Source organism: Oculina patagonica, chromosome 5 (assembly GCF_052425735.1).
Source record: "Oculina patagonica isolate OP01 chromosome 5, crgOcupat, whole genome shotgun sequence".
In the NCBI taxonomy this organism is placed as follows: domain Eukaryota; kingdom Metazoa; phylum Cnidaria; class Anthozoa; order Scleractinia; family Oculinidae; genus Oculina; species Oculina patagonica.
The window spans coordinates 9345615-9362876 of NC_135762.1; the positions used below are offsets into that span (position 1 = coordinate 9345615).

A 17262-nucleotide genomic window follows, 5' to 3' on the forward strand; every position below is an offset into this window, starting at 1 on the left:
GTTGCGAGAGAACTGGCACTAGTTGTGGTGTTTTTCAAGATGGCCGCCTCCAGAGGTACATGTGTTTTGGTGTATTCGAGGCATATTTGCTATTTTAAGGAGTCGTTTCTACGTTCTAATCTGTTCTTACTTGTGTTACAGTCGAAGGGCTCCTGAAAGTCGTACAATTTCAGTTGAGGTAGGTGTTTTTGCTGTTGAGCTTATTGTCAGTTCGATATTTACGAAATCAGATGAAATTCAGCCGAGTTGTTCGGAGTAAAAGCTAAGCATTGACTGCAGTAAGTGGCGTTAGATTCATATGGAACAGTTATCATTAAAAATTACGTATGAAACAAAACACTTAATAGCTGCTACTCCGCAACCCCGACCTTTAATCCGTACATGCGTACTTTTATTAGCTAATTATGTAACTTGCTATGGGAGAGGGGGGAGTAGGGTAGGAGTGTTATAAAGTCAAAGAGAATTAACGGGTTACCTCGGTGTTAAAACTTGAGAATTTTTTCTTCGTTATGGAGCTATTGTTTTCCTTCCTTTTATTGTTTAGAGGTTCTTTGTTGTCTTGGTAGTTCTTTGTTTTACATCACTCAGACCTCTCAACCTCAAAGCACTGGAAATCTGGAGATTGAGGTAAAAAAATCTGGAGATTTCAGTAAAAACCGGGAGATTGATCAACTGATGGACAAAAATAACTGAAAGAGGCCTAAAACCAGGCGCTAATCAAATGACTTGTTACTCTGTTTACCGTGAGATTTATGTTTCTCATCGTGAGATTGAAGTGAAAACCGTGAGTCTCACGACAAAATGGTGAGACTTGAGAGGTCTGCATCACTTGTGAGATTCACAGGATTTTGCACTGAGAATGAACTGAAATGACGAGATCATGCACAACCACAAAGGGGTATTGCTTTGTATGTACACCTGACAGTCAACTCCTTCTCGTTTATCAAACAGGAACTTGACATTGCGGCCACTACTGTGTTCCAAATTACACACCAGTGCGCAGCGTCCAGCGACATTCTCAATCACTAGGGAGTTATGGGGGAAGACACAATCTGAGATTGAGGAGGAAAAGGGAATACCTGAACCACCAACAGAGGTATTGAACTTGGCTGATACTGTTGCTCATACACACTTAACAATCAGCAAATTACAAGAGTCAACTGGGTGCAAGACAAAACATAAAGGGTATTCCAGCCCTTGCCTGAGGAGCCTGAAGACGCATTGGTGCAGAATCCATAGAAACAAAGAGTTCTGTCCGGTATTTTTTTGTGCCAGTCTATCATACATGTAGGTCACCCCTAGCATTTTCTCCAGTTTCCCCAATACATTGGTGCTGATATTTATAATTTAGCCCTGGGTGTAGAGAGGCCAGAAAACACAACAATTACACTAGCCAGGCTCAAACTGGACCCCTTCAGCTTGAGTCTGGACAATGCACTATCCTTCCCCCCTCTCCTTTTCCCCTCCCCTCCCCCAACCCAACCCTCCTCCAGTTTCAGACAGCTTCAAAAAACACTCCACAATAACAATTAACACACATGTAAATTAGGAGTTGTGACACAAACCGTGACAACTCGCTCGGCTCGCCCTGGCTCGCCTCGCTCCTTGTCACAATTTGTGTCCACAACTCCTAATTTACATGTGTGTGCGGAACGCAAGACGCCTTTCTTACCCCTCTCGCGAAACGAGTTGCAAAAAAGGCGTTGGCGGCACCTCTAACGGCCCGCAGCAACAGAGAGCGCCACCTGTGTGCTATATTTATTTTTCAATTGAACAAATAACACCTCAGGGTAAATGGAGCCAACGAGAGATGTTTTTCAACCAAAAGGACCGAGAACGAGAAAGTTTTACATCCAAAACGAAAAAATTTTTGATCGATATTTACAACAATATGTAAGTGTTGACATGACAAAATTTATACACGGCTTGGTTGTAGCAATTTCAAAACTGAAAACTAAAGAGCTTAGCAAAGAAATTTTTGAAGAATTGTTGGAAAGAGACTTTACTTTAAAAAAAAGTATGAAACTGAAAAAACCAGAACTTTTTGGAAAAAGTGAAGACTTACCCAACAGTGAAAAAAACGAAGAATTTGTTCCAATAACGACAGTTTTACCAAAAAAATCGTTGGATTATCTTACTTTAACAAAATATCATGAAGCTTTTTTGAGGTTAGGAGAAGTGTACGACTATGTCTATGATTTTGAAAAAATTCCGGAAAATTTAAGGCAAAAAAAACTGAAATCGCTAAGCAAATCTTGGCTAAAGCTAACAAAAAAATCTGGAAAGCAGTCGTGGAAATGGAACTAAAGAAAAAGCAAAAAAAATGGGTAAACAAATTAATTAACTGCCGGAAGAAGAGCCGACAGACTGAACTTCGTACCAATCATTTAAACCAACCATTGTACTTTAGGGCGACGAACCTTTAATTGACAAAAAAGGTTTAAGCTTGCGACTTTTTTTTTATAAAAGAAAACAACATTAAAAAAACCTTCGCTAACGTTAAACGCGCTAAAACCATTTTTTCTGACCGTTTACAGACACAAAAAAATGGTTGCCCTGCTAGCGGCACGCAAAATCGCGAGCGACTTACGTGAGTTGCGTGACATTTTCAGAGAGAGCCTGGAAACCATATTTCTAGTTCTCAGGCCCTTGGACGAGCAGAAAGAAACATGGCGGCCTAATCAGGATTTAGTGTTTGGGCCGATAAAAAACGAAACAGAACAGATATTACAAAAAAAATACGCTCAGTTAACGCGCTGTAATTTTTTGTGCCCCCACAGAAGCTGGCGAAGTGAAGCGAAGAGAAGAAATCGAGAAATAACAGGATTTGATCACAGAAGTTTAACGATCGATCGAAAGAACTTTCCCGAAACATCGGACTCAATCGGGCCTGTTTATTTTTTTTCTGCTTCAAGCATTGCTTCCACGACTTGATATGTTATCTGTCTGACCTCATTTTGCCAAACGGGAGTAGAAAGTTCGGTTAAAATAAAGCAAATCGCTTGGAAAAGCACCAACATTTTAGCCTATTTACCAAACTTTACCAAGTGTCTAATTAATGATGACATCATCCTGATGCCCAAAAGCGCATGCGTACTTGCTCAAAATAGGTGAAAGGGTACCACAAGTGAAAAACGTGACAAAGTGAACTATATATAAGTTAACGCGGCCGTAATTTTTTGTTAGTTCACAAATTCTGGTGAAGTCAAGGGAGGTAGTGGATGGCCAACCACTTGAATCCTGTTATAATGGCTTGTGCGGATGGTGAATTACGGGGTATAGGGGGACTCCTTTCAGTGGGAGATACCCCTGGGTGAACCCGCCTCGGCCCTACTGATAACGTGGGGGTGCTCAGAAATTCCTCGGGATTTCAAACCTCGGCAGAGGTAAAAATGTGGGACAGCCGCCTTGTCAGCGGCGGGGAAAAAGTCCTAGCCGGGGCTAGGCAAGAAACAGCCAACGAGCACCCCCCGACCAGGGTTTTGCCCTTTCGTTTGACCTGTCACGCAACGTCACGCGTGACTGTCACGCTCTGTGTCACACAATGTCACGCTGTGTGTAACACAATGTCACGATTTGTGTCATGCGTTAATTTTATTTTTCTGAACACTCAGATTAAATCCAGTGTTTATTTTCTCAAATCTGATTTCGACTCTGCTGATATTCTTTTTTTTAACCTATCTAATTCTTCTTGTCGAATTTCCTGTCTCAGTTTCTCAATGTCAGGCTGTGGGGATGACTTTTTTTGGCTTAAATTTTTTGTAAGGTGCATGCGAACAGTCTCTTTGAGGGCCATGTAACGAGAATATTCATCCAAAATAATTTGAAACTCTTTGTCATCAACTTTATTGTCAATGAGAGCGGCAGAAACAAGTCTATTGACAGTTTCACGTTTGGCAACAGCAAGCGAAGTAATTTCATTATTTTTCAAAATTTTTGGTTCAAGTTTTTTGCTCGCTCCAGTGAAAGCGGCTGACAAAACGCCTGTAATTGCAGCACATGCTGCGAGAGGAACGCTTACCGGCAAACCAACGACTGTTACCGCTGTTCCAAGGCTGGAAGCAGAGAGAACACTGGACAAACCACCCATTGAAATTGCGGAATAATGAAAAAAAGACTTCACCTTTTTATACTTTTTCAAAACAGCTCGGTATTTTGCAACTTCTTTGTCAAATTCTGAACAAATTTGATTGATTTTTGTTAACCTAAAGTTTTCTGGTTGATTTGGCAAAGCGGGATACAGTGTTTGTTTTACGCTGTTTTCTTCGCGATCACCATAAGCAGGGGCACTCGGGAGAACATTAGCAGATGACATGGTCTCGTATACATAAAAGTTATTTTTGTATTTAATTTAATTCAATTCCAACTCATATGTAAGATTTGTGCCGTTAAAATCGAATGGCTTTCCATTCTCATCTCTAATCGAAAGAGTCAGAGATGATACATTTTCTTCAGCAGAAACGTCGCGCAAGACGTTAAAATGTGTATTTTGGTAATAAACTTTTTCATACGGTTTTCCACGTATGTCAAAAAACGCTAAAAGGCTTGATGGCTTACCATTTAGCAAGCTTTGTTGCTTGTCGATAAGGTCACAGTTGATGAAGTAATTTTTAGGATTTGAAACATTATTTACCTCAATTGTTTCAAAAAATTCCTTTTCAATACTTGCGTAATTCTCAAACCCAGGCAAATTAAAGAACTTAATAAGACTTTCGTTCAGTCCAAAAGCTTTTAAATTGGGCTCTTTTGCTTTTATTATCAATGAACGACCTGCAATGCCTTTTGTTACAGAAAACATGTTTTTCTCTGGAAATCCTTTTTCAAAAATACTCCCAATGTCATCGAGTGAGAAGTTTCCTTGCCGTATATAACGCGCCTTCTCTTCCTTGTTCACTTGTTTATAAAAAACTATTCCATCCTTTTCCAAACTATTCCAGCTGTTGTAAAGAGAACAACTTAAAAGCCGGATATAGCTTGGTTTTGGAATAGGCTGGTCAAAATAAACAGTGTTCGGATTTTCTTTTGTGGTAACAGTCAGCACAACCATTTTTATATTAAATAAAAATAAAAAATGTTTAATATAAAAGAGGACCATGGATGCAAAAACAAGAGGTTTTATGAAGTGGATGAAAACCCCAGAAGCAACTACAATTTCTAAAGCGGCAAAAGACAATGCATGGAAACCTTTTCTTGCAAAATATCCAAACGCTGACCGAACAAAATTTGTTGCACAGGTTGAGTTCGCGTACAACCACACAGCAACGGCAGACATTTATTACAAGGCAGGGCAAGGCCATTTGATAAATGTTTTTGGCTCTGACAGCAAATATTGGAGCCCAGAGATGAAAAAAGCACTGGGGGTGAATCAAATTTCAGGCGGTTTTCCACAACAGCTGTCACCAAGCGGCGCAAAAGGCTCATCTTTGCCAATTCCAGCTGTTGGATTTCACGAAGCCGCACCAAGTTTGAAAAAAATATTTAACAGCCAAATAAACATCTACGTCACACCAGACCAATATTTCACAACGAAATTAAGAGAGATTTTTCAAAAAACAAAACTGAAGCATACATCAGGAAAAGAGTCAAAAAGGTGGCTTGCTAGCCAAAATATGGCCTATTGGCCACAGCAACTTAACTTTGCGGTATGGTGCGCGACAACAGGCTGCGGTATAAGTCGAGATATTTTCGATGAAGAGCACTCAGCTCTCAGCTTGCCACCGATTGTGCGAAATTTTTACCTTTTTCACGTTTATTTCACGATAAGGCGAATATTGTTTCAGATGGGGGGAATTCAGAGCGTAAGCGCCTTGCCAGGCGACCCCACTTTTAGCCAGTTCGACAACAAGTACGACGTGGCTTCGTACAAAAGAATATGTGCTGAGTTCGGTGTCGACCCGTCAAGCGATTTCCGTTTCACAACAGGCGCAAACCACGGACTTGGTAACGTTTATATCTGGATCTCAAATATTGGTCCGAAAAATTCTGGGGCAAAATACCCCGATTACGATAAATTTTCGGATGAAGGTGGAACTGCAAGCAAAGGTAACTTGATTCAATACATCGAGCCAGACGACGCTGCATATGCACAGGCAGACTGGTTTTGTCCTAACGGCACTGAAGGGCTTACTCAGGCAGGTTTGTCGAGAGTAAACCAGTCGATAGAGGCTTTTGTCTACTGTATTCTCGGTTCGCAGGTGAACGTTCGAAGTAGCATACTTGGAACAGGCGGCCGTGCAAAGGAAGCGCAAAGTGAGTTCCTCGTGTTGGTTGAAGACGCTATAAGGCAACCTGATCTGGCAAAGTCGGTCCAAAGATACCAACTAGCCATCGACGAAGCTAAGGTTCGGCTTAACCTTGCAGTCTGCCCAGGTGCCTGGCTGATGCCCGCTCGAATGGTGATAAACACAGAAAGCGTTGTTGGCTACAATAACCAGCTTAAGCAGGCTGTTGTTGGGATGAAATTAGGAGTGAATGATGAGGTTAATAAAGCTACAAAAAAAGTGGGCGCAACAAGTATGAGCGGTGGGCCATCAAAAGTTAATAGACCAACAAGTCATTCGTCAAACCCGATTCACAAAGCTGCAAAAAAAGAGCCGGCGCCACATACGCCTTCAGCGGGTACTGTGACAAAAACAGACGAAAAGCAGAAGCCAGACACTGAAGATACAGCACACGAAAAAAACAAGACCTACCTTATTGCTGGTGCCGTTATTGTTGCGTTTGCAGTCAGCCGAGCTCTTTGAGGGTACCCAAGGGGCACCGGCGCTTCGCGCCCTCTAGCGCTCGCTTCGTTTTGTAACTCGCTCGATAAGAAAGATAGCAACACCGACAATCAAAAGCCAAGCATTCTTGCCGAGGAAGCTGATCACCTGGCCGGCCGTTCGAAACACAAAACTGGCGATCGAGCCAAGGAGGCCCGGCAGAATACTTGCAATTTTTTTGCCAAGTGTCTGAAGACCGTCACCAACACCTTTTGCTAAACCTTTTAAACCGTTTGAGAGAGAACTCAGAATTACGCCAATAGTCGTGCCAACGGCAAGCAAAACTGCTGTGACGGTGAAGCCATATTTTTTGAAAATCGCTTTTACCTTTTCTCTTAATTTGTCTGTTAAAGACAATCTTTCGATCTCTTCTTCTCTTTCATTTTCTATTTCATTAAATTCTTGATTCAAGTTATCAACTCTTTCGCGAGCTTGTTGTCTTTCTGCTTGTGGCCTGTTTTCGTCGTTTGCAATATTTTCTTGTTCTTGTCTCTCTTGTTGTATTTCCACTTCCCTTTCTTGCCTTTCTGTTTCGTGTTGCTGGAATTCTTGTAAAGGTATTGTTACCCCAATCACAGGCTCGTACTCTACTTTTTTCAACCGATCTAATTCTTTCTGTAGATCAGTGCGCCTTTCAATTTGTAGTTTTGCTCTTTCTTTAGCTTTTTTCTTTCCTCCGGGCTTTCATTGTTATCTTCTGCTGTTTTTTTGTTGTTATTGATGCCTTCTGAAAGACCTCTTATTTCATTTTCAAGAGTTAATCGACGACTTGGACCAAGGGCTTTTAAAACTTCTTTGGGAAGTCTTATATTTATCTGGTATTCTTCCTTGCCTTGAATTTTGGTTGTTAAATTATAATAAGGCTTACCTGGTTTAATTAACCCGACTTGCAGCCTTCCATTTCCATCTATTTTGTATTTAATCTTTGATTTGTCAGCTGATGGAAACTCTTTGTCAAGATAACTCGAAGCAGTGAAGGTTGTTGTCGCACTATCGTCGGGGATTTCAGGAAACATCGTTGTTGTTTCGTCCGGCCTATTCATTGTGGTTCTTCTCCCAGGTATTCCTTCACTAGGTCCGGGCGTTGATGCCCCTCCAGGTTGGAATGGGCCTGTTGTATCGCTGTCATCGTTGTCATTACGGTCGTCACGGTCGCCTGTATGTTCCAAAAGAGGATCTCTGTCACCAAAGCCACCTTCTGCCGCCATGTTATATTAAATAAATACATTTTTTAATTTAAATATACAATGGCTGTCGTGAGCGAAAGACACCGACCAACGTTCGAAGAGAAAACACCAAACGCGCTCAAGGCAGACAGAGTGCGACATCGCATTACATTTAACCCGAATAAAGCGTCTCCAGAAGAAATTCTGAGAGTTGCTGTGCCGAAGCTTGAAGAAGGCGTCGTTCTCGTGCCAGGCTCCCTGGCTCTTGTGTTCAACTTGACGGTGAGCGGCCATGCCAACAACTTTCTCGTAAACAACGTCACCCGGGCGCTTGTCTCAAGGATGGTGGTCAAGTTTGCAGGAGATATTCTGCAGGATACGAACGCTTACGACGTCTACAAACTTTTCGAGGACCTTTTTCTGCCGGTAGAAAAGCGCAGCAACATGTTTCTTGAAGGTATACAGTCCGAGGATTTATGCAAAATCCGTTCAAACGCTGGTGACAAAAAAACCTCAGGAGTTGACGCGGAAAAGAAGCTGGCAGAAGTTTATGGAAGCAAGTATCGTATCCCGCTTGATCACGAGATTTTGAGAGACCATGGCGTGTTCTATCCGCGCGCACTCGCAGACGAGCTTGTCTTCGAGATAAAACTGAACAGTCCAAATGTGGTTGTAAGAGGAACAGATTCATCAAAACTTGGGTATGAGCTAACTGACATCCAACTCGAATACGAGGCTATTTATCACAAAGAACTTGCAAGAGAAGTAGAAAGCACTTACATTAACGGCAAAAGTTTCTTTTACGAGCATGTGCACAATTACAAAACGATCACAGTAAAAAAAGCTACTGACACGATAATAAACGAAAGCATTAACGTCCCAAAGCGCTCCTTGAAGGGACTTCTACTTCTTTTTCCTGAACCCCACGCCGCAGGTGCAAGAGATACAGAATCTTTCTTTAACCCTGACATAACAAATGTAAAAATCAGCGTGAACGGCGTTCCAAATAAGGTGTACAGTCAGGGCGTTGAAGGAAGAGACATGTGGGAGGAAGTTCTCAGGTTCTTTGGCAAAAAAGCAGACCAAAAAATGTTTAATAACGCCACAAAGTTTTATGCAGAAAAAAAGTTCGGGCTTTTCATTGACCTTCGCTCCATGAGCGACAACAACATGCACGGCAGCGGGCTCCGCTTGGTGAACACAAAGGATGGCGTTAATTTAGAGATACAGAGAACAGCCACAGGATCAGGGAATGTCAAATGCTACATTTTCGCTATCGCTGATGCACAATTTTCTATTGTAAATAAAGAATTAGAAAGTGTTGAGTTTTGATATAGCTTTCGCAAAGCGAAGCATGGATCCTGCCAATATACCCTTCAACGCTCTCATTGTTGGACCAACGAACTCAGGAAAAACAAGGTACGTGGTCAATCAGCTTTGTGGCCCTTTCCGAGGCAAGTTTGACTACATAGTGCTCATATGCCCGACTTTCGAGCACAACAAGACTTATTATCGCTTTGCTGAGGAAGATATTCGATTTTTTGTTTTCATTTGCGAGCAGCACGAGGTGGAATCTTGGTTAAGGCTTTCAAGATTTCTTTTTGAGGGTACGAACACGCTTATCATCCTCGACGACTGTGCTGCTTCGAAAGATGTAAAAGGAAGAACAGGGGAGTTGGTGAATCTTGCTTTCTCTGCTCGCCACGCAGGCTTGAGCATATGGGTGTTAACTCAAAAATTGACAAGCATAACATCCTCATTCCGCGAAAATGTTGCGGCAATCGTTTTCTTTTACACCCCCTCTGCCAAGACCACGAAGGCAATCTTTGAGGATTACGCTGGCGAACTTGCCCATGAGGATTACAAAGAAATCATTTTAAAGCTAAAAAAAATAAGTTTTCGCATCTTGTCATTTCTCATCGCCACCCTTACGGCACAAAATTTTCTTATTGAACATATTTTTTAGAGTAATAAATGGCTGACCCGTTCGCAACTTCTCCTCCCGAGAGCGTCAAGGGCGCTGCAAGTGAACAAGAATTAGCTTCCGTAATGGAACTGCTAGGAGCTGAACCAGAAAGTACAGAAAGCGCTATGGCACTCATTCAAGGCCCTGACATTCCTGCTTTGCGTGAACAGCTTGCAATCCTTGTTTCAACAGGAAAAGCCAAAGAAGCAATCGGTGTGCAACTGACACACGAGCAGGTGAAGCGCTTGACAGATAAAGAAGTTGAAAAGTACTTAAAGAGATATGAGGCATACGTTGGATCCAAAACAACCGACAGCTTGATTGACAGCTTTATTTTTCTTGTTACTAAAGTCGTTGGTATGGCCGTAAATATCAAGGACGTCAATGATTATCAGAAGGAACTCAAAAACGACTACATCATCAGCAAAGAGCTGTCCACTTTGGCAGGCGGTCTGGCTTTGAAATGCGGCCGCTTTCTTGCCGTTGCAAATGCTGCGCTCATCACAACAAAGCACATTGATTTAAACGAAGCTACAAAGTCGCACACTTCGCTGTGCGAAACCAAAGGTGCTTCCAAAGATGCGGACACAAACACTACTGAAGATTTTTCTGAGCAATGCTAAGAAAATGCTAAGTAATTACTGAACAATGCTTAGCAATTGCTTAGCAAAAAATCTTGCTGAGCAATTTTCTATTTAAATATTATTTTTTTTTATTATAAATGGCCGAGCTCGAACCAACTCCGATCGCTCAAGAAGAACAGAAACAAGTTACTTCAACAACTCCAGCAACAAAGCCTGCCAAAAATCCAAAGCGAGTTGCTGCTGGCAAGCTTGCAGCTGAAAAAACAAAACAGGCTCGTGAAGCACAGAAAAAAGCTGCTGTCGAGGCTGCTGCAATAATTGCAAAAGAAAAGGAAAAGAAATCTGCTGCTGCAAAGCGAAATGCAACACCACCGGACGTAACGGAACCAGCTCCGCCCGAGGCTCAGCCGCAATCAAGCGGTCTCACCACAAATCAATGGATATCTTTGCTTGGTATCGGCGGTGCAATCGTTACAACTTATGTGAAACGCGAAGACATAAAAGGCTTTATAAACGAAAAAAGAAGTCCAACATTTAAAGCTCCGCCAACTCTTATAACTGATGACACACCAGTTACAGCAGAAAGTATTGGAAGGGTTGCAACGCGTTCTTCAGACACGCCTTCGACAATCCAAAATGCCATTAGACCTCGCAAACAAAGAGGAATCCGTCCGATGGATTAAAAAATTTCTTTTGAACATTTATTTTTCATTTATTATACCGACAATGTCCCTTGGTTTTATTCTTGACAACCTTGTTAAAGGTGCAGCTATGGCTGGTATTGCATTACTTTGGTTTGAATTTTCCAAAACTTGCGTTAAAACCGCTATTCGGGTGCAAAAGGATGAGGATACAATTTTTAAAAGAGGTATAAAAAAAACAAAAGAAGTTGAATCTGGTGAAGAAGTTGCAAACTTTGCTTCGCAAAACGGTGAAGAATAAACAAAAAAATTTTTCAATTGAATATTTTTTATTATTTTATACTGAACCGCCATGTCCGACAACAAACTCGTGAAAACGCTCATGGATGCCGCCACCATTACAGGTCTCGCCGCCGGAATCGGCTGGGCTGCCAAAAAAGTTGTAAAAGAAAACTTCACATCCGACCCAAGCAGCAGTTTTATGAACTATGTAAAGTTCACAGCCGTCATGGCTGGCAGCGTTGCACTTAAACAGTATCTCGAGGACCAGAAAATTCTCCCAACCAATTAAAAAAAAATTAGAATAGTATAATAACAAAATGGCAAGCGTCGCGATTATGGCTGGCGGAGCTATCTTGAACGCTGCTGCTTTCATTGGCGGCAACTATCTTGCTCGAGCTTTGGGTGGCGGAGATGACGCCGCTTTGAAAGAAAAAGAAAGACACGACAAAGCTCTCGAGGCTTACCAGGCAGCTTACGCGAAGTACTCTCGCGACCGCACGAAGCTTCTCGACTGGATCGAAACCAACAATGAGATCAAACAGCAAGCGAAACAAAACTTTACGAACACAGACTACGCTTTCAAACTCTACAACCAGGCACATCCTGACAAACAAATGATTCCTCCGAAAGAACCCAAGTTCTCTGATTTCTATCAGCCAAGTGAGCAGCAGAAACAAGGTGAACTTATGTTCGTTGGCGCTGGCGCGCTTGCACTTGGGTACGCTGCCTTTCGGTTTCTTTAAACTTTTCTTTTTTTCTTGTATACACATGGATGCAAAGATCTCGAAAGTCTACTATAGCCCCCAGGGCTACTGGAAGGGAATTGCAGCGATAAAAAAATTAGCCGAGGCGGCCAAGGTTTCCGAAGATGCTGCTAAAAAGTGGCTCGTTAAGCAGGCCCTTTGGCAGATCTACCTTCCGGCACCACGATACGTTCCTCGCCCAAAATTCGATGTTTCTTCTCCAAACGCGGTCCACCAGGCGGACCTTCTTTTTCTGCCACACGACAAACTGCCGCGAGGGCGAAAAGTTTACAAATACGCGCTGACTGTTGTTGACGTTGCCAGCCGTTTCAAAGAGGCCGAGCCTTTGACCTCCAAAGATTCAACTGAGGTTGCAAAAGGTTTTCAGACAATTTACAGGCGAAGTGCACTAAAATGGCCACAGATGCTGCAAGTTGACCCTGGTCGCGAATTCATGGGAGCTGTTACCAAAGAAATGGAAAATCACAAAACCTATATTAGACGCGGGCGTGTTAACATTCACAGAGATCAAGCTATTGTTGAACGTTTTAATCAAACACTGGCAGGGCGCCTGTTTGGTTATCAGTACGGTGTCGAGATGAACCTGCCATCTGGCCAGCGGTCGACAGCGTGGGTAAAAAGGCTTCCCGAAGTTGTTACCGCTCTGAACAACGAAGTTACCAGTCTTACTGGAAAAAAACCTGCTGCTGCAATCAAAGAAAAGGCTGTTTCGTCAAAACCGTCCTCAAAATATACAAGACCTGTTGGCAAGAAAGAAAAAAAACTCCCCTCTCTCGTTAATGTGCGCTTTCTCTACCGACCTGGCGAGCTGGAAGGCGGCGTAAAAAGGGCTACAGATCCGATTTGGTCATTAAAAGTCTACAGCATTGAAAGGTCTGTTACTAAACCTAATCAGCCAGTTCTTTATTACTTGCCCGATGGTCCAAAGCGCGGCTTCGTGCGTGAAGAATTGCTTGTTATTCCTCCAAATACACAGTTACCACCAAGCACTTAGTGCTTGAGCCCCTTGGGCTCAGAAAAGCTATAAACGTTCTGTTTCGCAAAACTTATACCCGTAAGCATTTGTATGTATTCCGTCTTCACATATCCATCGCTTTGAGTCAAAGGGGGACAGCGATTTTTTGTTTACCACTATTGAATACATCTCGTGGGCATAGCTTCTTAGCATGTGCATTTCGTGAAAGCTTTCCTTGTTTTGAAAAAGTGTATCTTTGAAGTTTTCATGATCTATCTTATTCTTTGTCACACACTCTTTTACCCCCTTTGCTTTTTTTATATTTTTTTTGTCTTCTGTCATTATTGAATACATTTTTGGCCTCAAACAAACGCACTCTGAAATTTGTTTTCCTGCGCATTCGTCTTTCATTTTTCCCAAAACTTTTTTGTTTTTTGTTGAAAACAGCGAATGATCTTTCGGGTAGTCGCTTGTGTCGTACTTGTCAATGTTTTCTGCCATGTCCGCGTAAACGTCTTCTGTTTCTATCTCAAGCAAAAGGCTGTCTGTGTCTGTATACAAAAGCTCGCAACGCTCCCCGTACTCTTTTTTCAGGTGGTTGTAATAAAAATCGTACATACATAACTTGCTTACGTCAAGGATGGTCATGCCTGTGTAGACCGGTTTATTAAGAAAAAGCTTACTTTTTCGCATGCCTATTCCAACCAGATCGTTTGAAAACATTACATGTCTTGAATACAATGGGCTTGCAACTAATTTTCTTATTTTCTTTGTTTCGTCGCTGCGCACTATTCTTATGTCTACACGGTTTCTCAGGTTTTCCATTGTTTTTCCAAAAACTGAGTTATTCATCAGCTTGTAAAAGTTCTTTTCAAAGTCGCTTTTCGCTTCTTTTCGGAATTCTGTGTTCATCCGGATGTACGGCTCCATCCACGCCTCTTGTTCAAACTCTAAGACCCTGTGCACTTTTTTGAGTTTCATTCCCTGTTTTAGATAAAACTGCAAGTTTCGGTAATGCACGACGTAATTGGTTTTGTCTTCAAGAGTTAAAACAAGCTTTTCGGTGTCTGGCGGGTGCAAATCAAGATTTTTCATTGTTTTGTTTTGGTAAGGCGAAAACATTTCTTTGTTTATTTTCTTTTTCTCTGGTGCTAATGGATAGCTGTTGTGGGCGTCATGCAGCTCTTTCGGGTATTCCAAGTCCACCTCTAAAATCCATCCAGCTTTTGCATACTCTTTTTTTGTCGTTATTTCTTTTTCTGTTGGCATAACCTTTTTCCATCTGAAACCACTTTTTGGGAGCGGCTTGCTCATTGCCCACCCGTAAAGGTTATTCGCATCGAGGTACGTTATGTATATTTTTGGCTGGCTCGGGTCAAATCCCTCAACATAAGGGTTGTTCGCCTTTGCATATCTCTTGCTTACCATCGAAATTCCGCCTCTTATTCCCCTTTCGACAAAAAGATGCATTTCATAGTCTGTAAGTAACTCAAGCTCCACCCCTGTCTTTTTCAAGAGTGCGTCCCAAGAAAGGCCTGGCGTCGTGTAATAATTCGCGGGATCCAACCCGTACTTCTCAAGACCGAGTTTTCGGAAGCTTTCAAAGACGTCGGCTAACAGGGTCACGTCTGTCTTAACGTACAAATCGTGGTAGTCGCCCAGGGTCTGGCAGCCAAAGGTTTTCCACACTTTTTGCGCATGTTCATACTCTTTATCTGTTATGTGCTCGTCGTTAAGTTTGCTGTAAAACTTTTCTTTTTCTGGCAAACTTGTTTCTTTAAATCTTCCCCATGAGTCCATGTATTCGTAAGGATAGATTCCCTTTTTGCAAAGAAGTTCAAAACATTCTTCGCTTTCTTCAAATTCTAAGTTATCCTTTGTTATATTTAATGACTCCTTTGGTATCTCTTCTACAAGTTTTTCAAGCTTCCCAGGTAAAAAGTTCAAGCTGTCAATAAACCTTAAACCCCCCAGTGAAAATGTGATGTATTTTTCCATGTTGTTTGCGACACATTTTACCTCTTTCTGTGCCTCTTTTGAAATCTTTGACATTGCCTGCATTAAATGGTGTTCATCATAACCCCTCAGGTTGTGAAATGCAACTGGTATTTGAACCTTTTTCGGATCTATTCGCATCATAAAGTTACAAATGTTGTGTGCGGCTCCTCGAAACTTGCCTGTTATGTGGCAATGGTCTTTTACCACATCCTTGTAGTTCGGCTGGATAAGCGGCTTGTGGCACGCTAAGCAGTTTTTTTGGTTTTTCGCTGCTAATTTGTGTGTTTCTTTTTCAAGCTTTTTTAGCTTATAGTGGGTTTCGGTATCCAGGTTTTTTACCTCTTTTTCCTTTCTGTAATAACATTTTTTGTGCATCTGCCCAAAGTAATTAAGCTCCTTTTTGTTTCCAATCCAAACTGGCAAAGAGTCCAAAAAGTTTTGTTTCATTAGCGTTTCTTCGCAAATGTGGCAATTGGTTGCATTTTTGAAGTTTACCCAGTCTTTTGCCGTCATCACAAGAGGTTTTGGCTTTGACAATTCATATCTTATTTTTCTTTCTTCACTTAAAAGACAGTTCAAAAATACTTCAACGGCGTTTTGTCCTCTGTACACAAATGTTTTTTCGTGTTCACCATCACTCCTTACAACTGTGTAAGCAAATCCGCATGCCTCGTGCTGTTCTGTTTTGTCTGTGTAACTCGGCTTCATGTCTTTCACTTCTTCACCAAGGTCTTTTCTTTTCTGGCGCTCCTCGGCCGTTTCGCGTTTACATCCTTGCATCTTTCTTAACAATGCCTCAAAGTCGGCGTAAATTACAAAAGGCGCTTTCATTTGTTTTTGATAGTTTTTAAAAGAAAGAGTGTTTTTCCCCTCTTCCGGCATTTCGATTCTTGTTGGCCTGCCGTTAACTCCATTGCAATATTTTTTCGTGCTTTTCGAGCAAGTCTGCTCTTGTAAAACCGGTCAAGCACATCATGCAAAAGTGTTTTTTGTTGTGTGATTTAGTCTGATCGTAAAGCAGAGCGCTTACTCTTTTTACAAAACAGTAGTGCTGAATTAATCCTGACTCAATTAACATAAGGTTTATACGGGAAATGCTATTTTCTTTTTTGCTTGTTCTGAGAGGTATCACACAGTCGTCTTCCCATCCAAACACATTTATTGCAAGGTTGTTGTTTTGCGCCTCAAGCCTGTCAATCTGCTTTAGAGGCGTTGGAAAATCGATTCCATTGTAGTTTATTCCGTCGTCAACTGGGTATCTGCTTGTTCTTTGCGGATTTTTCCCATCTCTTGGCGGAAATAATGCAGCTCTCAAAGCCCATTTCAAACATTCGTTATCCCTGTTTTGCACGTTAATAACTGCTTTTTTGTTTGCCAATTTTGGTGGTAAAGGCAGATAACTCCCCCCTCTCAATGGCTGATAACGCGCGACATTGATATACGCCATTTCTATTCTTTCAATTTTCCACCCCGAGCCTCTCTCTGACCAAGCCTCGATTTCTCCCTTTGCTTTTTCGATAAATCTGACAAACTCTTTTTCGATTTCTTCTTTGGTGTTTTTTGAAAACACGTGCGGTTCTCTTTCACTGAAATAGTGGTTCATGTGTTGCGTAACTCCGTCTCTTTGTATCGAAAATTTAACTTCAAGTCCAAAGCTTGCTTTTAAGCTTCGTAAGTCATCAATTTCGCTTTCCAAAAGATCATAAAACTTTTTTTTGTGTTTTTTTGCAAAAATTAAAAGATCTTTGTTGTTTGTGTCAGTTTCGGGTATGTCCATTTTCCATACTCTAAGCCATTCGTTAAAATCGGTGTGGGCGAGTGAAAAAGACAAATTTCTTTGGGGGTTTCTTTGAAATTCACGGAGGTTTTCCTCCATCTTAGCTTGCAAAACTTCTGACGAATATCTTGCGGCAGCCATCTGTTGCATATACTAAAGAAAAATATTTGTTCAATTGAAAAATAAATATAGCACACAGGTGGCGCTCTCTGTTGCTGCGGGCCGTTAGAGGTGCCGCCAACGCCTTTTTTGCAACTCGTTTCGCGAGAGGGGTAAGAAAGGCGTCTTGCGTTCCGCACACACATGTAAATTAGGAGTTGTGGACACAAATTGTGACAAGGAGCGAGGCGAGCCAGGGCGAGCCGAGC

At 41.8% G+C, this 17262-nt stretch overlaps 1 protein-coding gene across 1 annotated transcript in view; it reads left to right on the forward strand.

The window, feature by feature from the left end:
- Nucleotides 1–9: 9 nt before the first annotated feature.
- Nucleotides 10–17262, forward strand: part of LOC144655418 (large ribosomal subunit protein uL22m-like) — a 36363-nt gene continuing 19110 nt past the window's right edge. The window contains exons 1-3 of the mRNA XM_078515679.1: nucleotides 10–55; nucleotides 142–178; nucleotides 952–1096. Of these exons, the coding sequence (XP_078371805.1) occupies nucleotides 40–55; nucleotides 142–178; nucleotides 952–1096 (198 nt within the window). The 5' untranslated portion in view covers nucleotides 10–39. The remainder of the gene's footprint in view (nucleotides 56–141; nucleotides 179–951; nucleotides 1097–17262) is intronic.